General features: G+C 38.3%; 1 protein-coding gene across 3 annotated transcripts; it reads right to left on the bottom strand.

Moving 5' to 3' along the window:
- Positions 1-551: 551 nt before the first annotated feature.
- ZNF184 (zinc finger protein 184) lies at positions 552-22,237 on the bottom strand. 3 transcript variants are annotated; one of them, XM_023191621.1, is made up of 6 exons: positions 21,849-22,237; positions 21,417-21,562; positions 16,988-17,055; positions 7,132-7,258; positions 6,676-6,771; positions 552-3,066 (listed from the first exon to the last, which is right to left on the bottom strand). In XM_023191621.1, exons 2-6 carry the CDS (start codon positions 21,421-21,423, stop codon positions 1,109-1,111), a joined length of 2,256 nt encoding a protein of 751 aa, XP_023047389.1. In that variant the 5' UTR covers positions 21,424-21,562; positions 21,849-22,237; the 3' UTR covers positions 552-1,108. The 3 variants fall into 3 exon arrangements, with proteins under 3 accessions (XP_023047389.1, XP_023047390.1, XP_023047391.1); XM_023191622.1 differs by having other exon boundaries at positions 22,093-22,237; XM_023191623.1 differs by lacking the exons at positions 16,988-17,055; positions 21,417-21,562; positions 21,849-22,237 and having other exon boundaries at positions 6,676-6,800; positions 7,132-7,252.
- Positions 22,238-22,355: the final 118 nt, after the last annotated feature.

The raw sequence follows: 22,355 nt of genomic DNA, 5'->3' as shown, positions 1-22,355 counted from the left end.
ACACTGATGCCTGGGTCCTATCTCCTAAGGCAATTAAATTAGTCTCTGGAGTTGTAGGGCCTTGGCAAGATAATTTTGTAGAGTTCTCCAGGTGTTATGGACTTAATATGTTCTCTCCAAATTTCTATGTTGAAAGCCTAATTTGCAATGTGATGGTATTAGGAGGGGGGCCTTGGGAGGTGATTAGGTCATAAGGGTAGAGCCCTCACCAATGGGATTAGTAGTCTTATAAAGAGATATGAGAGGTTGCTCTGTCTCTGCTTAGCACCATGGAGGAACACAAGAAGAAGACAGGTGTCTGCAAACGGAAATGGGCCTTTGTCTGACACTGGATCTGCTAGGACCTTGATCTTGGACTTCCTAGCCTCTTCCAGCTTTAAACAAATTTCTATTGTTTAAGATACCTAGTCTATTGTAATTTAACATAACAGCACAAATTAAGACACCAGGTGACTCCAATATGCAACCAGGGTAAAATAACACCAGTTTAAGTTGTAGAAGTGGACCTCTGTTGTTGTGGTAAACTCCTAAAATATTAAAAACAGACTAGAAGAAGAAGAAGAATAGTAAGTTTTAATATTCTTACTGAGTTAGGCTATTATATGCAACTGAATTGTTAATTTGAGGGTATTTTATAATTTTTTATTAGGAACCAGTTACCTAAACAATGTAAACACATTAGAGCAGGAGCATACTAGATCCCCAATCTAGTTACTGAAGCACAAATTCTATTGGCAAAACATGCATAAACATACACATTCTAGATGCAACACAGCAAAATGCTGATGTATAGTAAACCCATTCAAGAAAATATCGTAAATATTCAAAACTGATTATAAAACTCCAAACTACTTTTGAAATAATCTACTCCAAATCCTTCATTCCATAAAGGAAACTAAAGCTTAAAACAGTAGAGTTTTCTAATGCCACAAAGTGGCTTAATAACAATTGGATTAGTTCAGCCCAATGTACTTTCCATTTCATAACATGATAGTGAAAATTTAAAAGATTTCAAGCAGTTTCTAAATCCACTCTGATTCTTCAGTACTTAACAAAAGGACAAACTAAAGTAAATATATCCCCTAAATTTATGATGTTCCTGGAATTGTCATATGCCAGGATGCAGTCTCTGATGTTTGTTGAGAGCAGAGCGATATCTGAAGGATTTTCCACAATCATTACATCCAAAAGGCTTCTCTCCTGAATGAATTCTCTGGTGCTGAATGAGATATGTGCTCTGGCTAAAAGTCTTTCTGCATTCATTACAGTTATAAGGTTTCTCTCCAGTATGAGTATTCTGATGTTCAGTCAGATGAGTGCTCCGGCTAAAGGCTTTGTCACATTCATTGCACTTATAGGGCTTCTCCCCAGTGTGAATTCGTTGATGCTGAGTTAGATGGGAGCTCTGGCTAAAGGTCTTTTCACATTTATTACACTGGTAGGGTTTTTCTTCTGTGTGAGTTTTCTGATGTTGAGCAAGAGATGAACAATGTCGAAAGGCTTTACCACACTCAGCACACTCATAAGGCTTGGCTCCTGTATGAATTCTCTTATGTTGTGTAAGGTGTATGTTCTGGTTGAATGCTCTCCCACACTCATTACACTTGTAAGGTCGTTCTCCAGTATGGATTTTCCTATGCTGAATAAGGGATGAACCATAACTGAAGGTTTTCCCACATTCATGACATTGATAGGGTTTCTCTCCAGTATGAATTCTTTCATGCTTAGCAAGAGATGAACTCCGAATAAAAGCTTTCCCACATTCTTTACATTCATAAGCTTTCTCTTGAGTATGAGTTTTCTGATGCTGATTAAGGTTTGAGAGATAACTGAAAGCCTTTCCACATTCACTGCATTCAAAGGGCTTTTCTCTCGTGTGAATTCTCCGATGTTGAGTAAGGGATGAGCAGTAACTGAAGGCCTTTCCACATTCATTGCATTTGTAAGGTTTTTCTCCAGTATGAATTTTCAGGTGTTGAGCAAGGGATGACCAGTAACTAAAAGATTTTCCACATTCTGCACAATCATAGGGTTTCTCCCCAGTATGTGTTTTTTGATGCTGAGTGAGGTTTGAGTGCTGGCTGAAGGCTTTCCCACATTCATTGCATTCATACGGTTTTTCACCAGTATGAATCATATGATGACGGATAAAAGTTGAGGGCCCATTGAAGGCCTTTCCACATTCATTACATTTATAGGTTTTTTCTCCGGTATGAATTTTTTGATGTTGAGTAAGGTGTGTGCTCCTGGTGAAGGTTTTATCACATTCATCACATTTAAAAGGTTTTTCTCCTGTATGAATTTTCTGATGTTCCATAAAATGGCCTCTCTGGCTAAAGGCTTTTCCACACTCATTACAAGTATATGGCTTCTCGCCAGTATGAATTCTCTGATGCTGAACAAGATGGGTCCTCTGACTAAAGGCTTTCCCACATTCATCACATTTATATGGTTTTTCTCCAGTATGAATTCTCTGATGTTGAGTAAGAGATGGACCCTCAATGAAGCCTTTTCCACACTGATCACATTTATATGGTTTATCTCCAGTATGAATTCTTTGATGGTTTATAAGGTTTTCACTCCGGCTGAAGGCTTTTTCACATTCATTACATTTGTAGGGTTTTTCTCCAGTATGTGTTCTCTGATGGCGAATAAGAGCTGAACAATAACTAAAAGCTTTCCCACATTCATTGCACTTACAAGATTTCTCTTTTTTAACTGGGTTTGAATTCTGTTTGATGCTTCTTTTCGTAAAGGTCTCTTCTGGAGATGGTTCTTGTGTTACAAGGTTTGAATTCACATTGATGCTTTTCCCAAATTCATTATTTACAGGGCCTTTTTCCCAACTGGGTATTGTCTTTTCAGTCAGCTTTATTTCCTTTGGCAATGTCTGTTGGTTTGCTTGCTGCCTCTCTAAACTGCCTTCACATTCCCAACTTTCTAGCAAGTTGGAACTCCAAGAATCATCTCTTTTGTGTTTTTCCACTATTACCTCTGGAGATAGCTCTTCTTCAGAAATGTCAGGCTCTGGGGCTGACACACTATTTTCAAGTCTTGTCTCCCAGTCTAAAAGAAAAAGAAAATTCCAATGTTCTCTGAATAGAGAAAAAATAAACTGCTATGTGGGAATTATGATACTAAAAAATAAATCCCTTGGAAAATTCTAAAGGTTTTCAAATATATAGCCATATTATTTGGGGAGAAAGTTGGAAAGAGCTAAGGAGAATTATAAATAAAATACAAAAGTGGCAAAAGGATGTCTAATTCAATTTCGTAGATAATCTCCAAGAACCAGTTAGGAAAAACATTTTAGATAATAGTTGATTATAAAGGTGACAACAGAGATGGCTAAGAGTAGACAGAGATGAACTGAATCTGAAGGGGGCAGTTTGAATTGGGATTCCTTGCTAATAAACAACAAAACAAAAAATGCAAGAACCACGATTTAAAGACAGAACAAACAGGAAAGATTTTAGCTAAGACCCCATGTGTTTTAGCCTGGAACACTGAAGAAATAATCACATCATTGCTAGATCTGGGAAGAATTGTAAATAGTAGAGGAAATACTTTAGCAGGGAGAAACTAACAAGTTCAAGTCTAGGCATTTTGAGAATTAAGAAAAGTAATGGAGAGCTGGACTATAGTAGTGTTTGTACAAGTAAAAGATGCCAACATCAGAATAATAAGGATGTTCAAATGTAGGATGGAAAGTATCAGCTCAAAAAAGGAAGGACAACAATAGCTAAAGCTTTAGAAAAATATGTGAAAAAGAGCAGAGGCAGAGGGAAGATCCTTCAGAATAGTCAGGGTAACAGAATTAATAAAATATACTAATGAAAGAAAGCAGTTTATCAGCAAACACACAAAACAACAGAAGAAACACAACCAGGAAAGTACATATTCAGGAAGTAAACTGTTGCCCAAAACAAGAGAGATGACAACTAAAAGAAGCAGGGTAGTCAATGCTGGCAATATCCTTAAAGAACAAAGGCTGCGTTTAAAACAGCATTTCTTCAGTTTCAATGGTATCAGAAGTTTACAGCAGACTCCAGAGGATCCTGAATCTTTCCCATATTGCAAACCCAGTCACTATTACTACCACTACCACTATCACTGCAAGCATGAGCAGTGGGGCAGACCCCAGAGCTGCCTAGCATCCCCTCCACACCTGGCACTATGGGTAATAGCACAGCATGTATTAGTGTAGGCAGCCTCACAGCAGTAGAATTTCTACAGGAGGGACAAGATCAAAACAATACAGGCTTTGGAAACAGCCGATTGTTCAAAAAATAAATACGTTTTCATCAACAGAAACGACACCAAGGAAGGTATGTTTGCACAGCAGGTTGCCATAAAGAACACCTCTGGAAGTACTTCACAATGAAAGATATGGAGACCGTGGAGTCTGATGCTGTTAAAGAACAGTGCATGGAAGTGGCAGATCTCCAACCCTGGCTGGAGTTCCACTCAAAGGCAACATGAAACAGACCATGGCCAATATTATCTATGTCATCATCTCCTCTACTCAATAACCAACAGAAGTACTAGAATATAAGGCGCAGGGCAAAAAATGAAGGGATGGAGAAAGTTCCCAAAGACCAGATTGAAAATACCATCCCTATTGCAGAAAGCAATTCTCCCTTTACTACACGCAAAGTCTACAGACATTGACCATAGTACTCTGACATCCCATGTGTGGAGAAGTAATCGAGGGTGTTGACAACCAGGGGACAAGAAAACAAGGTAGACCAGTGAGACAGATACATGTCAGGGTTATAGATCATGATTCTGAGGGTCAAGATCATCAAGACAGCTCCGAGAAGATGGCAATAAAGAGGATAAGGGAAATTATGTAGACTAGGCCCAGGGTTAGTGGCCACCTCAATGTAGGTACTGTCACAATATCACTACCTGTAGAGATATCTACAAAACTATACATCCTTTTTATAAAGACAAAAGTAGCCAACTCATCAGCTAAGAATAAATCTATTCTAGATGCTGATAAAGATAGAATTGAGGGCTGATTTACCAAGACAATCATCATCAGGTCAAATTCCAGCAATAAAAAGTAACCAATAGAATGGAGCTAAATATCTCAAGTGCTTGCCTTCTGTTCACTGACCAGGTAACTGGAACTATATAAATTATCTATACAACATGGGGTGTGGAGGTTATTATTTTTGCCTAAATAAATCTTTTTGGTAAAAAGTATTTTTTGAAAAGCCTAAGTTTTTCAATACACATTTAAATGGTTTAAAACGGTTTTCTATCTGGTCAAGTAAAACTTCATTTTTAGTTTGTGATAAAACTTGACAACTTGCTTTTTCCAAAAGTTAACTAACCATAAGCCCCAGTTATTAAAGTTCTTCTTTTTTTAAAAATTAAGCTTTCTAAAGTATGTTCCATGAAACCATTCTAAGAGAAATATTTTACAGATGTGATATGAAAAAAAAGTATTCATGGTTGGAGGCAGGGTGGGGGTTGGGGAGATGTTACATTCTATGCAATCCTGTTGAACATTCATAACACGTAACTGCCTATTTAAAAAAAAAAATCTCTGAGTGGTACTCCAGTTAGAAACTTGCTAAAGTTTGAACATGGCACACAATTTTCCCCCATAAAGAAGAACCTCACCTACATCCCATTAACTATAGAGATGTATCCCTTACCTAGAATGACTAGGTTTGTTTATTTTTCTAGGGTCAGATCCTTAGGTTACTTCATGCAGTTTGAAAACTGATGATTTAGAAGAAAGTTATTCATAATTTCAAAAACTGTATGATAAAGTGATAAAACCAGAAGCTAGCTAGGTGCAGTGGCTCACACCTGTAATTGCAGCACTTTGGGAGGCTGAGGGGGGTAGATCACTTGAGCCCAGGAGTTCAAGACCAGCCTGGGCAACAAGGTGAAACCCTGTCTCCACTAAAAATACAAAAATTAGCCAGGCATGGTGGCATACACCTGTAGTTCCAGCTACTCGGGAGGCTGAGGTGGGAGGATTGCTTGAGCCTGGGAGGCAGAAGCTGTAGTAAGCCAAGATTAGGCCATTGCACTACAACCTGGGCAACAGAGTGAGACTCTGTCTCAAAAAAAGAAAAAAAAAAAATCAGAAGCTATACATGTTACTAGGAATTAGGTGATAAAGAAATAAAGCTTGCAGGTACGCAATTCATTTTTGTTGAGTTTGGTTGGGAAAGAAAAGAGAAACTGAATGGTGGCCATAAAGATTCATATTATGGAGTAAATCTATTTGGAAATATAGGTTAGGTATTTCTATGTAAAAGTACTAGGAATGGAGCCTGTAGACCCAAAATAAAAAATTGTAAGGACTGAAAAGTATGGTGATAATTATGAGATCATGGTCCTAAAGGAAGCAGAAAGAGATGTAATGCAAAGTCCAGTATGAGAGGTGGATTTTGTAAAACGGTAGGAAGGACATCTCAAAAAGGAACATTTATAACATAGAATCTATGTTCTATAACATAGAATATATATTGCAACAATTAGTGACATAACAAAGTATAAGAAAGTCCAGAAAACAGATGCTTTCCCATTTCTCCATAGGAAATACTTTGAAGGGAAGAAAGTACATCTACACTTCAGACATAAAATCCTCTCTTATCAGGCTGACAGTCGGAGTTAACGATATTCATCTGCTGGCAATCCATGACTTACCTGCACAGGTACCTACTGGAATGCTTGGCTCCATGATCCATGGCTCTGTCCCTTGCTCTAACTGGGAAATCACATCAGGTTTAGAAACTTGGAGTCCTGTTCATTAGGGAAAAAAAGAAAGAAACCTGCAGTAAGGGAAAAGTAACATATCAGAATTCAATCACCACTTTGTCTTTAGAAGAAATGGCATGTAGTAAAAACCTGATGGGAGTGGATAACGTATCAACCTTCAGTGTTACCAGTTCCCAGATATGGTGGGAGTATAATTTGGGAACTGATCTGGGTTCAGGAAAATTATTATTTTGTCCTCTGCTTGCTAGGATGGTAGAAACCTTTTCAAAAACTTTAGAAATTTAGAAATTGTTGGTTACTAAACTTAAAGGCAAACTCCCCTGAGCACGAGAGAGCCCTTCTCCTGAACACCCCTTGATATTAACTCAGAGAAGTTATCCTTACCTATAGAGACCAGGTGTGTATAATTTTCCAATGTCACATCTCTGAACAAATCTCTCTGGCCAGGGTCCAGCTGTTTCCATTCTTCCTGGGTAAAGTCCACTATCACATCCTTAAAAGTCACTGATTCCTGAAATACCAAACATATTTCTGCTTAGCCATAAGCCTTTACTTAGGAAAGGGGTAAAGTTAGCAATACTGACAGAAGTAAGGCAATCTATTGGATGTCTGCAAAATAATCTTGACATTTTCTCCTTTATAAAATAAATGTAAAAACAGTGCCTCATCCATTGGGTTATTGTAAGAATTAAATAAAACATTCCAGGTGAAATGCTTAATTTAATGTCTGGAATATAATAAGTGCTCAGTCAATATGGCCATTGTTGTCCTTCATCATCATCATTACCATCATCTCTGTGTTCCAACATATGTTAAGTATTAATGGTTTAACTATTATCATCAATAATATTTTTTACTACCTACAATGTGCAAGAGCACCCAAAGGTTTTTTGAAAAAGAGACGTGGAAAGACTTGCCCTAATACATTTCAAAAGATAAAGTAATTTAAAAATGGCCTAGTGTGGAATGAAACAAAATGAAATAAAATAGAAAATCCAGAAATAGACTCATATTTGTAAGAGTTGAAAGGCATTAAGCTGCTTTCAAATTGGTTAAAAGTTAATTAGTTAAAAGTAAGTTAAAAGTTAAATTAGTTAAGATGGATTAGTCACTAAATCATGCCATAACAAACAACTGTCTATGAAAAAAAAATTAAGGTGAGATCCTTACTTCACAACACACACAAAAATTCCTGCCAACCTAAAGATGAAATTTTAAAGAAAAAGTCAAAATAATATAGAATAAAAAACAGGAAAATATTTGTATAAGCTTGAAATCTGGAAGGCAAAATTTACATGATGCAGAGACAGACTGATAGATACAACCACATAACAATGTAAAACATCTATAAGACATCATAAACAAAAGGCAATTTAACTAAAAAAACTTCTGCACAATAAAAAAAATCTACAGAGTTCAAGACAACCTGTAGAAGGGGCAAAAATATTTGCAAACTATTCATCTCACAAGGGACTAATATCCAGAATATACTCAAATCAACAGAAAATAAATAAATAATACCATTAAAAAGTGGATGAAGTATCTGAATAAGCATTTCTCAAAAGAAGATATATAAACACCCAAATATATGAAAAATGCTCAACATCACTAAAGGCAAATCAAAATCATAATGAGATATCTCACCCCAGTTAGTCAAAAAGACAAAACAAAAAATAACTAATGCTGGCAAGGATACACCACAGGTAGGAAGGTAAATTAGTACAACCATTATGGAAAACAGTTTGGCACTGTCTCAAAAAAACTAAATATGGAACTACCATATGAGCCAGCAATCCTACTAATGGGTATTTATCCGAAGTAATGGAAATCAGTATACCAAAGAGACACATGCATCCCCATGTTTGCTACAGCTTTATTGACAACAGCTAAGATATAGAATCAACCTAAATGTCCATCAACAGATGAACGGATAAAGAAAATGTGGTGTATATACACAATGGAATACCATTCAGCCATTAAAAAAAAGAATAAAATCCTGTCATTAGTGGTAACATGGATGAACCTGCAGGACATTATGTTAAGTGAAATAAGCCAGACACAGAAAGATAAATATCGCATGTTATCATTCACATGTAGGAGCAAACAAAAACAAAATGAGTTCATAGAGAGTAGAACTGTGCTTACTAGAGGCTGGAAAGGGTAGTGAGGAGGGAAGGTTAGGGAAAGACTGGCTAACAGTTACAAAGTTACAGGTAGACGGAAGGAATAAGTTCCAGTGTCTATAGCACTATAGGGTGAATATGGTTAACAATAATTTCGTGTATAATTACAAGAAAATAGAAGTGAGGATTTGGAATATTCACAACACAAAGAAGTGATAAATATTCAAAGTGATGGATATGCTAATTATCCTGATTTTATCATTACACATTGTATTCACATACCAAAATATCACTCTGTATCCTATGGATATGTACAATTATTACATGTCAACTAAAAATTAAGGGGGAAAAAAAGATCAACTACTCACAAAAATAGCAACAATAAAGGTCAACAACCCAAATAAGCAAGTCACCGTGGAAAATGTGAAACCATGAAAAGATGCTCCCCTCCCCTAAAAATACAGTTGAACAGTAAAATATCAGACTGGGTAACACTGCTGAAGTGCTCATGTATACTATGGTGGAAAGAGAACCCAAATGCAATCTATCTAGGGGGCAATCTGACAAGATCTATCAAAACTTTAATGGAAATACCATTCGATCCAGTCATCCTACTTCTAGAAATTTATTCTTCAGAAACTCTTCTAGGTACAAAGACATATGTACAATTGCCATTTCAACATCATTTGTGTGGAAGGAAAAAAAAATCAAACTTACATGTCTATTAATAGCATAGTGGTTAAAAAATATATGGTACACCCATACTAAGACACTTTATATAGATAGTTATCAAATGAGGTATATCTATATGTACTCATTAGAAAATATGTACACAGGAGGACAGGCATTGTGGCTCACACCTGCAATCTCAACACTTTGGGAGGCCGAGATGGGAGGACTGCTTGAGCCCGAGTTCAAGACCAGCCTGCGCAACATAGTGAGACCTCGTCGGCACTAAAGATAAAAATAGAAATAAGCTGGGCGTGGTGGCATGCACCTGTAGTCCCGGCTTCTCAGGAAGCTGAGGTGGGAGGATTGCTTCCGCCCAGAAGTTCGAGGTTGCAGTGACCTATGATCATACCACTGCACTCTAGGGTACGATCCTACTTTTCTTTTTATGAATAGGAAGAAAGTTTATATGTAAATGAACAGAAAAAAATCTGAAAGAATACTCAACCAAATACTATTGGTGGGACTGGGTAGTGGGACCTACAGGCAATGCAGGGAACTTCCTGCTTTTTTTTTATTGCTATGTATTTAAAACTAAGTGAGAGAGCATGAACTTTGTTTAAAAAATACAAATATATTAAATCTTTAGGACTTTTCCCTCTAACCATGACAAAGCAACTGGACTAGCTCTTCCAATATAAATAAAACTGAACAATATATCTGAAACAAGTGTTTTCATATTTTGAACAGCAGGCAGGACAGAAGTGATACGGAGAGAAGGGAAACACTAACATGAGCCCCAGAATCCCCTTAACTTTTTGCCTGAGGAACTGTCCAGACTGCAGAGCAGAGAGGCAGAGCTCTACCAAAGCAGTGGTCTTACTGAGCTGAGGAGACAAAGTTGAAAGTTCAGAACTACTGAAGCAAGGAATCTGCAGGATAGATACTGGAGAGGAGGGAGCTGCAGAGAAAAGGAATACCACAAATCTGGTGTAAATACAATCTCCATGGTCAATGCAAAGTTACCAACAAGACATAACTGAATAGAGTTGAGAAGTTATGTGCACAGCCAGCTCCCACAAACAGTTCCAGGACACTTTAGGAGCAGGACAAGTCCAGACTGTGAGGAAAGAGCTAAGCAGCAGGTCTGGTTGGCTCATTCCTTGCTAAATTCCAGGGACGCCTAGATCCTTGGTTTTGACCCTTGAACAAGCTCTGAAAACTAAACCTTTGAACACTTCCATGGTCACTAATTATTGACATAATTCTGTGTGCCTAGTCACTGATTAATGATGTTATTCTGTGTGCCCAGTGCACTGGGACAAGTTGTACCAAACTGTCAACATCATTTAAAGAAACATGGAAATTTATGATGTGTACCAGGTGTGGAGTGTGGGGTCTATACTATAGCTGGTCATATGGCAGGTAAAGGCCAACGTGATCAGCAACCTTTATGAATTTGGACTCTAAGACTCAAGCAGGATTCCCTGGGTAGACATTTCTCATGTTTCTGTGGCTCACAATAACAACAGAGAAAGTGCATCTGTATGATCATCACAGAGGGAGGGCTCGGAAGCCTGTACCTGATTTCTCTGGACTCTGCTTATGAATACCCTTTTCCTTCTGATCCTCTTTTGTATGCTTTGCTATAGTATTCTTTAGCCATGATTTATGCTACTGAGTCATATGAATCATTCCAACAAATCACTGAACTAAAGCATGGTCATGGGTCCCTGAAACACAGCCCTAGAGTAAGGCTACACTAGATCAGCCCTAACATTGCTTACAGTTCAAAATACAGATGTCAATAGGATCAAGCTGTGCCCAACATGGAATTAACAATAATTGGATTTACTCTCCTACATGAAATAATACATTCCAGACAAAATGAAACAAAAGTTTCCAACACACTGAACCTCAGGTAACAAAGAAAAGTGATCCCTGAGAATGACGAAACAAATGATACGAGCCCTACAATAGCTCTAGTTTACTGCCTTTAGAGTTTCCAAACACTGGTGTAGGGAGGTGGAACCCAGGAGTAGCCCAGCAGATTTCTGGAACTGAAGAGACAGAGCTGAGAGTTTGGAAAATCAAGGTGACTAGAGTTCACAAGACACAGTGTTGGAGAGGAGAGAGCTACACAAAGAGAGAAGCAAGGAAAACTGCAGAGGTTCCCTCTTGAGTATTCAGAAAAGTACCAATCTGTGCAGAGGTGTGATGAGACTATCTGAGGCCAGTGAAAGAATCATCTAAAAGGAGTCAAGGGACCAGTACCAGTGCTCAAAAAGGACTGGAAATACATCAGCCAAAATGGAAAACTTCATAATTCATGAGGCATTGGCTAGAACACTCAGAATGGTCCTGCCTCTATAGTCGGAAATAAATAGCCTGAGACTAAATGCTGTTCTGGGCCCACCTAACAAATCTTAAAAGGCTTGAAAGGAACACACTGTTTCCAGTAACTTAACTGTATCCCAGAATAAGGTTCAATAACTTTTTTTTTTTTTTTTTTTTGAGATGGAGTTTCCCTCTGTTGCCCAGGCTGGGGTGCAGTGGCACGATCTCGGCTCACTGCAAGCTCCTCCTGCTGGGTTCACACCATTTTCTTGTCTCAGCCTCCCGAGTAACTGGGACCACAGGCACCCATCACCACACCCGGCTAACTTTTTTGCATTTTTAGTAGAGACGGGGTTTCACCGTGTTAGCCAGGATGGTCTCGATCTCCTGACCTCATGATCCGCCCAACTCGGCCTCCCAAAGTGCTGGGATTACAGGCTTGAGCCACCGTGCCCGGCCAAGAATATTTTATATGAATATAAAAAATTCAGAACCCAGTAAGGTAAAATTCAGTGTGTGGCATCCAATCAAAGATTATCAGGCGGCTGGGCACGGTGGCTCACACCTGTAATCCCAGCACTTTGGGAGGCCAAGGTGGGTGGATCACAAGGTCAGGAGTTTGAGACCAGCCTGACCAACATGGCGAAACGCCATCTCTACTAAAAATACAAAAAAATCAGCCAGGCGTGGTGGTACGCACCTGTAATCCCAGCTACTCAGGAGGCTGAGGCAGGAGAATTGCTTGAACCCAGGAGGCAAAGGTTGCAGTGAGCTGAGACTGTGCCACTGCACTCCAGCCTGGGTGACAGAGTGAGACTCTGTCTCAAAAACAAACAAACAAACAAAAAATTATCAGGCAATGCAGGGAAGCAGGAAAATACAACCCATAATAAGGAAAAAAGTCAATCAATTGAAACAGTTAAAAGATAAGAACATCAAAAGTTTTTATGACTGTATTCCATATGTTCAAAACATCAGGCAGAGATATGAAAGACATTAAAAAAAAAAACAAAAAAACAAACAAAAAACAAAAAAAACCTAAATGGAACTTCTAGAGCTGAAAATGAGAATGTTTTGAGATTTAAAAAAATTCACCAGGTAGTATTAACAGAAGAGTAAGCTTTGAAGAGAGAGATTAGTAACTTCAAAGACACAGAAATCAAAGCTATTCAAAATAAAATTAAAAAATAATTTAAAAAAAAGAGCCTTGGGGAGCTCTAGGAGAACTTTAAGTGGCCTGCTTTATGTGTAATTGGAGTACCAGGTCAGGGGGAGGGGAAAGATGAGAGGGGACCAAAAAACATTTCTGAGGAAATAACAGCTGATTATTTTCCAAACTTGATGATAACACACAAAAAAATTGCACCAAAATACATCATAATCAAATAGCTCAAACTCAATGATAGAAAAAAATCTTACAAGTAATCTGAGGAAAAAAGATACACAAATATAAAAAACAAAGATAAAAACAACAGTAACTTTTTTGTTAGAAATAATAGACACTGGAGCAACATCAAATACTGAAAAAAAGAAATCTATCACACTAGAATTAATAAACAAAGGCAAAATAAAGACTTCTTTAGACATAGAAACCTGAAAGTATTATTCATGCAGACCTACACTATAAGAAATGTTAAAGGAAGTCCTTCAAGCAGGAAAAAAAAAAAAAAGATACCAGATGAAAATATGGTTCGACACCAAGGTTTCTCAACCTTGGCGCTATTGATATCTTAGATAAGTGGGGGGGCCTGTCCTGTGTATGGAGATATCACTGGCCTCAACCCACTAGATGCTAACAGCACTCCCTACCAAGTCTTGACAATCAAAGAAGTCCCCTAACACTCCCAAATGTTGCTCCTTGGGAAGCAAAATCACTGACAATTGTGAACCACTGATTTATAAAAACAAATAAAGAATACCAAAAATGGTCATCACACAGTGAGCATTGTAATAATTATACACAATTATTTTCTTATTATTTAAATATCTTTCAAAGATAATTGGCTGCTTCAAGGAAATAACAACAAAGTATTATGAGATTTATAATATATGTAACAAGTAAAATATATGGCAACAATAGCATTAAAATTGCGGTGGGGGGGAAAATGGAAATACACTATTCTGAGTAAAATGGACTATCACTTGAAAGTAAATGATGATTAAAACAAATATGAATCCCTAAAGCAACAAGTAAAATAGCAAAGAGTTATGGCTAATAAGCTAATGAAGGAGATAAAATAGAATCATAAGCATATTCAATCCAAAAGAAGGTAAGAATAGAAGGAAAAAAAGAAAAAAGACAATACAAAACAAATAGAAAACAAACAGCAAGGTAAAAGACTTATCCATATCAAAAGTCACATTATATTTAAATGTAACACATTACATGTAAGATAATATTGAATACAAATGGTCTAAATACCCCAAGAAGCAGAGATTTCCAGGTTTGATTAAAAAAAAAAAAAAAAAAAAGCACAACCTGCGCGGGGTGGCTCACGCCTGTAATCCCAGCACTTTGGGAGGCCGAGGCGGGCGGATCATGAGGTCAGGAGGTCAAAACCATCCTGGCTAAAATGGTGAAACCGCGTCTCTACTAAAAATACAAAAAACTAGCCAGGCGTGGTGGTGGGTGCCTGTAGTCCCAGCTACTGGGGAGGCTGAGGCAGGAGAATGGCGTGAATCAGGGAGGCGGAGCTTGCAGTGAGCCGAGATCACACCACTGCACTCCAGGCTGGGCGACAGAGCGAGACTCCATCTCAAAAAAAAAAAAAAAAAAGGCAAAACCCAACTACATGTTGCTTGTAAGTAACTCACTTTAAATATTAAGATACAAATAAGTTAAAAGCAAAAATATAAAAAAAAAATACCATATGTCAAAGTAATTTTCAAGGCAAAAGATATTACCAGGCATTCAAAACACCATTTCTCAACAATAAAGGAGTCAACTGATTAAGAGAACATAACAATCCTAAATGTTTACACACCTAATAACAGAGCTTCAAAATATATGGTGCGAAAATTAGTAAAACAGCAAGGAGAAACGGACCAACCCACAACAGTCTGAGATTTCAATACCCCTTTCACAATAACTGATAAAACAAGCAGACAGGAAATCAGTAAGGATATAAAAGACTTGAACAACACTATCAACCAAGTTGACCAAACTGGTATCTGTGGTATACAGAACAAGGCCCTCCCAAAGATGTCCATGTCCTAACCCCTGAAACCTGTGAATTTGTTACCTAACATGGCAAAAGAGACTTTACAAATGTGATCAGGTTAAGGACCTTGAGTGAGGAAATTATTCTGTATTACATGGGTGAGCTTAGGGTAATCACAAAGGTCTTTATAAGAGGGAGGTAAGCGGATCAGAGTAGGAAATACAAAGATAGAAGACAAGTCAGAGTCAGAGAGAGAGACAGAGACACAAATTTTAAGATGCCACAGTGCTAGTTTTGAAGATACAATAAGTAGACACAATCCAAAGAACACAGCAGCCTCTAGAAGCTGGAAAAGGTTCTTCCGCTAGAACCTTCAGAAGAATGCTGTCCTGACAACCTATTTTGGACTTTTGACTTCTAAAACTGTGGGTAAATTGTGTTATTTTATGCCATCTAAGCTTATGGCAATTAATTATAGCAGCAATAGAAAACGAATACATCTATAGAACATTCTATAAAACAACAGCGCAATATACATTCTTTTCAACTGCTCACTGATAGTTTACCAAGATGTACCACACTCTGGACAAAAAATCAAGTCTCCATAAATTTGAAAAGATTCAAGTCATACAAGGTATGTTCTCTGATTACGGATATTTTCACTGTCTTGATTGTGGTAATGGTTTCATGAATGTATGTATATCAAAACTTATCAAATTATTCACTTTTAAATATGTGCACTTTACTGTCACAATATATCCCCCAATTAAATAGAAAATACCAAAAGTACTTGGGCTGAAAGTGGGAAGAACTGGTACCATTTCTTTGTTAAGAAAATTCAGTTATGGGACAGGAATTAAGCAGGGGGAAAATTGTAAGGAGGAGGAGGGCTTGAGGTTGATTATGGCTGGTGAGCAATTGTTACCTTTTCTGTCTAAGTTCTCAATCAGTCCAGGTCACTTTTCTTCCATTAAAAATCATTAATGGTTCATAAATGGCCTACACGATAAAGCCTTCAACTTCTCATCCAGGTATTCAAGGCTTTCGTATTCTGACTTCATTCAATCATTTATGTACCACTTGCCATAAACCATCTCTTCCAAATTTTTCTGAATCCTGTGTAACATCTGTTAATTCTTACTTATGAACTTCCGCTTATAATCTTCTCTATACCTAGAATCCATACCTCCATCCCCACCACCTTACTTGTTCAAATATCCAAATGTCACCTATTGTTTTAGAGGCATCACAAATCAGCCAACCTCCATGAAACTCTCCTAATCCTTCTAGAGCACATACATTTTTCCATTCTCTAATATCCACATTACTCATTTCACCTTTCTTACATTTACCTGTTTTACTTTCTAGTAGTCATTTTGGCCTATTAAAGGAACAAGTTTTGGGGCCAGGCGTGGTGGCTCACACCTGCAATCCCAGCACTTTGGGAGGCCAAGGTGGGTGGATCATGAGGTCAGGAGTTCAAGACCAGCATGGCCAGCATGATGAAACCCTGTCTATACTAAAAATACAAAAAATTAGCTAGGTGTGGTGGTGCAGGCCTGTAATCCCAGCTACTCGGGAGGCTGAGGCAGGAGAATTGCTTGAACCCAGCAGGCGGAAGTTGCAGTGAGCAGAGATCACCGCCATTGCACTCCAGCCTGGGTGACAGAGGAAGACTCCATCTCAAAAAAAAAAAAAAAAAAAAAAGGATGAAGTTTTGTACTTATTTTGCTCTCCATTCCTGGAGCATAGCAAGATACTAAGCAAGAGGTAAGTGGTGAATGTATTAGTTAAAGCTGGAGAGGCAGAGCTAGGAATGTGGTTACTAGACAGGTAAGAGCCCAGAATGAACTGCCAACACTGATTTTTGGATAAATAGAAAAAACAAAACAAAAAAACCACAATCACCCTCTAAAGAATAAAATGGCATTTCAAGAAACCACATCTTACCTGAAAACTGGCTGATGAGAGTAGATTATGTCCCCCTTGGAGAAGGGTGGAGTCTGGAGAGGACAGATCTAGGGGAAGAAGCAGGAGCCATATGACTTCTGTTCAGTTTAGCTATTCCTAGCAATCCATAAATTCCGTTTATTCTTCTATTTGAAAATAATAGAAACTATGCCATTTCCTTTACATTTTAGAATGCAAAAAAAGTCACAAGGTAACTGGGGCCCTGGTACCCTCCTCAGTAGGCTCAGGAGGTAAAGCATTGCTTTATGATTCAGTTTTGTACCTAGACACTTAGAAGTCATATGTATTATATGACTCAATCTATGTCTTTATTAAGTGAGGCAAAGTATTTCTGCTGCCTTTTCTCTGCTACATATAAAATATGAAGAAATAATCCGATTACTTTCCCAAAGTCTTCATAGGCCCTTTGAAAACTTTGCTATTAATGCAAATTAAATATCACAATGACATATGCTACTTACTCTACCCACCCAACAGAATGTCTTAAATTAAATAGACATGGTCAATACTAATTGCTGGCAAGAATATAAAGCAATTAGAACTTTTTAGATTGGTATATGGAATAAATGTATCAACCACTTATGAAAACTGGTAGTTTATACTAAGCTAAACATATGACTATCCTATGACTCAGCAATTCCACTCCTGTCCTTACATCCATAAAAATGCTTATGTCCATCAAAGACTTGTACAAGGATCTTCACTGCAGATTTATTCATAATATCTCAGAACTGGAAACAACGCAAATGCCTTTCAACAGAACACAGCATAAAAAACCATTTATTTTCATACAATGGATTACTCCAAAATATAAGAAAGTGCTACTAACATAATTAACAACATGGATGCATCTCATAAACATAATGTTGAGCAAAATAAGCCAGACAGAAAATAATGCATACTGTATGACTACATTTATATTAAGTTTAAAAACCAACCAAACTGATCTATAGTAATGAAAGTTAGAATAGTACTTCTGGAGGGATAACTGACTGGGCAGAGGCACAAGATACTTCTGGGGCATTAGAAACATTCCATATCTTGGTTATACTAGTTTATACATACATAAAAATTTGAAAAGCTATATGCTGTATAGTATTTGTGCACTTTACTGTATATAACTTATACCTGAATAAACAAAACAAAACAAAACAAAAAAAACTTTGCTCTTGGGGGAATCCATTCAGAGTACTGGTTGACAGGAAAGGCTGATTCTCAAAATGACTCGTCTGGTAATTAATTATGTATAATTATGCAAGTCCCTCATCTTCTTTAGGCTTCAATTTTCTCATCTTTAAAAGACTAGAGGCAAATGTCTGACAAACACACCTTTCAAAATCCTCTTGAAGAGGAGATAGTGGTGAGGAAAACCAAACTAGGTACACCTGTTTCCACAAAGAAGTAAAACAAGAAAAATTTTCTCCTCTTAGAAATTTAATGTATGCAGAAAGACTAGCGAGGGAAGATGTCTCTGGATATAAAAATTTGAATGAGATTGGCTGGGCACAGTGGCTACGCCTGTAATCCCAGCACTTTGGGAGGCTGAAGTGGGCGGATTACCTGAGGTCAGGAGTTTGAGACCAGCCTGACCAACATGGTGAAACCCGGTCTCTATTAAAAATACAAAAATTAACTGGGCATGGTGGCACGCACCTGTAATCCCAGCTACTCAGGAGGCTGAGGCAGGAGAACTGCTTGAACCCGGGAGGCGGAGGTTGCAGTGAGCTGAAATTACGTCACTGCACTCCAGCCTGGGCGATAGAGCGAGACTCAGTCTCAAAAAAAAAAATTTTTGAATGAGACATGAGGTATGAAGTAGAAAGACTAGCAATGCTGTAAGAGATGCTTGGTAAAAACTAAGAAAAAACAATCAAAACAGGTAAGGGTCAAGATGGATATTTACAACCACACACAGATGCATGAGATAGTGGCAATAAGCCAAGTGAATTTGCACCTGAAAAAAAAGAAGGGAAACCCAATATTTTAGGCATTAACCAAGGCTTGCTGGGCTGGAAGACATAAGACCTTAAAACTATGTAACTTTAAAAAAAAATTAACTAACGGACTAAATATAAAGACAGTGGGGAACATGAAGAACAAAAAGAAAAGCTAAACAATCAAATGGAGAGAACTCAAGTAATTTCAGGGAATCTAAATTGTACCACTAAGGTGCAAGGACAATCTCTTTGGGATACAACCATTAGGATAGGTCAGTGCCATCTGATTTTAGTTCCAAGATTCAAATTCCAGAGAAAGCCAACTGGCCTAGTGTGGGTTTTATGACCAATCCTTGTTTAAAAGAGAGCTGGGTAAAATTTACGCAAAATGATCTGATATAAAGAGACAGACTAAGAGATGGATTATTGTATGTGATGCAATAATCCTGAGTGTGAAACCTGATGGAAACTATAGATAAAACAAAAGAAAGAATAAAAAAACAAAAGCAGCACCATGCTGGCAACAGTATGACATAGACAGCTTAGGCAAGTGGGGGTGATGAATAATATGGAGAAAAGCAGTTTCAACTGTTTGGCTAAGTACGTAAGTTTCATTTTGTAAAAAATATATCAATCAAGAAATTCTTAATTAATGGTGTCATGCCTCAGAAAGCAGAGGAAGCAATAAAGGGAACTATTATGCTCAACTTGATTTTGACCAGTAAAGAAAAACTGTTTTGTAACAGAAGTCTTAAGAAAAAAATGAAGGTGTTATCTTGGAAGTTCTTAACAGTGAAAGAAAATGTTCTACATGCACAGACAGGTACCTAAGACTTTAGGAAAACAGAATCAAGAGAAATGTCTTAGGTAAGATGCTTTTTATTCCAAGTAACAGCAACCAACAGAACCAAAAACAGCAACAGTTACAGAAACCAACTGTGTGCCTGGCACATAGTAAATGCTCAGTATGTGCTGCAAAAATTATTACAAGGAACAGAGGCTCAGTAAAGTTAATCCTAATGATAAAATTGTGAGAAATCCCCAAAATAAAGAAAAAACAAAGGCTTTTAATGAAACTACTTTGACTGATTTAATTCTGAGAAACTTAGAATATATATTTAAAAAATCCACTGTAAAAAAGACTTGAAGGACAAAAAATTGAAGAGTAGTATGGACCAAACCCACATTATTCACATGAATAATATGAATAATGTTAAGATTTCTAATGATATTATTTTTAACAAATGCAAAAAAAGGACTGCATGATAATAGTTAGGTTAAACCAAACTTGATTGCACAGCCATACCTAAAGAATGTAAAGACAACACCAATGCAGAGGGAAGTCTATAGGGACTTCCCTATAGGACTTCAATGACATGCAGGAAGAAACAGAAGGAATATTCATCAAATCTGCTAGTGGCATTAAGTTGGAAAGGACAGTTAAGACACTGAATAACTAAATTAGGATTCATAATCATTCTGAAAGCCTAAAACATGTGACCAAAAAATTGAACAATCATAAATGTTAAGTCCTGACATTAAGGATAATAATAATTCCATTACACAAAAAATGGTGTAAATCTAGATCACTGCAGTTTATGTAAAAAAAAAATCTAAAGTTTACAGTACATCACTGATAGTTTTTAAAGCAAATGTGATCTGATGCCAAACAGCAGAAGTATAATCCAAGTCAAAGGAAGTAGTACATTATTCTTTCAGGTACTTTTCAAAGCACATCCAAAGAACTGTTTACCATTAAGCACTGCATTTTATGAAAAATGCTGACAAGCAGGAGAGTTTTCAGAGAACAAGTCTAGTTACATCACACAGACCAATCAAAAGAAGTGAGGCTATATTGCTTAGAAAAGAATTTATGAGGAGTTGTAACAGCTGAATTCACGTATCTTAAGGGCAGCAGTGTGAAATAAAGAACAGACAGTTTCCTTTTCTCTGGAGGACTCAGAAATAAGATCAACACAAAAGTTACAGGAACAAGTACACCTGTTTAATATAACAAACTAAAAAAGAACGCCAACAAGGGAATAGTCTGCACCCAAAACGGCAAGTTTAATGCCACACTAGTTCTGGCCTAGGGTTGACAGACTGCCATCTGCCAAGGAGATTTCAAAACTGACTCTTTCATTGAAGGGATAATTACCAAGATGTCTTCTGACTTCAACATTATAATTTTAATATTTAATATTCAGAAGTCATGTGGGGATCACAGATATTCTGAATGATTATGTCTTTTCATTCCCCAATGGAATGAAAGAAAAAATAAACTCCTCCCCGAAGTATCTCTCTATAAAAAAGAATCTCTCCCTACAATGTAATTTGATTTCTTTGCTAATCCCTAAGCATACCGTTCCTTCCTTCCAGCTCTCCTGCTCTGATCTCAAGTATTTGATCCTCCAGGCATGACTGTTCTCAAGCCTCCATCACCCCGCTCTCCCCTAAGTCGACCCCACTACCTTCCATCTCAGAAGCTCATCCCGTTCCTCTGGAACTTGAATACCAGGGTTCGCCAGGCAGCGTTCCTTCAGCTGATACCTCAGTCTGGGACTCAGATGTCTAGCTCCCCTTGCAGGGAGTCTGCAACACGCTGAGGTTGTCTATCCTAAAAGACACAGGATGGCGTCAGTAGCATACGTCACACAATCACACATCAGAATCTTGCAAAGTGACCAAGAGGTCTTACACAAGAGAAGTGCCCTAAGAGAGCACTAGAGAGGCGTGTGGCACTCCGATGAACAAAAACGGAGTGGAGATCGGGTAAGCAGGTTCTGCCTCAGATCCAAAAAACCCTTGGTGCCCACCCTAGAATCTGGCTGGGACATCCACAGACCTGTCTGTGGACATTTGTGACTCACACCCCTGCGAGGTCGGATAACACGAAGACACACCTGTTGCAGAGCGTTAACGCTGGAAGGTGGATAAGCAGGGCGGGGCCCGGCACCCGACTTCCCCTTAGGCCAGAACAAAAGAACAAAGCCCTCCAAGGGATCAGGGCGGGACCGCCCCGCACAGAAGGAGGCGAGGTGCGCCCCCTTCGAGGACTCCCCAGCTTTCTCCCACAGAGGCCTCTAAGCGCGAAACCAGAAGGGTGACGTCACGGGTCCGGAGGGCTGGCTGTTGCCATGGCGATACCTGAGCTCCCCTCCCTTTATAGCGATCCACACACTCTGATCCCGGGTCCGGAAGCGCATTGACCGCCACCAGACCTAACGCAGGGAGCCGAAGCAGCTAGACTTCCAGAGCGCCAACCTCTTTCCACGCCTACAACCGGCTTCAACGGTCACTTCCGGTCGTTACGAGAGGGCCCTGCCCCGCCCCGCACGCCGGCGCCGGGCGGGCACACTGGACCAGCGTTCCCAGAACACTCCGCGACGAAGTTCCTGAACTTCATTTCC

This window comes from Piliocolobus tephrosceles, chromosome 5 (assembly GCF_002776525.5).
Source record: "Piliocolobus tephrosceles isolate RC106 chromosome 5, ASM277652v3, whole genome shotgun sequence".
Taxonomy (NCBI): domain Eukaryota; kingdom Metazoa; phylum Chordata; class Mammalia; order Primates; family Cercopithecidae; genus Piliocolobus; species Piliocolobus tephrosceles.
This window is presented reverse-complemented; position numbering and strand designations above follow the sequence as displayed.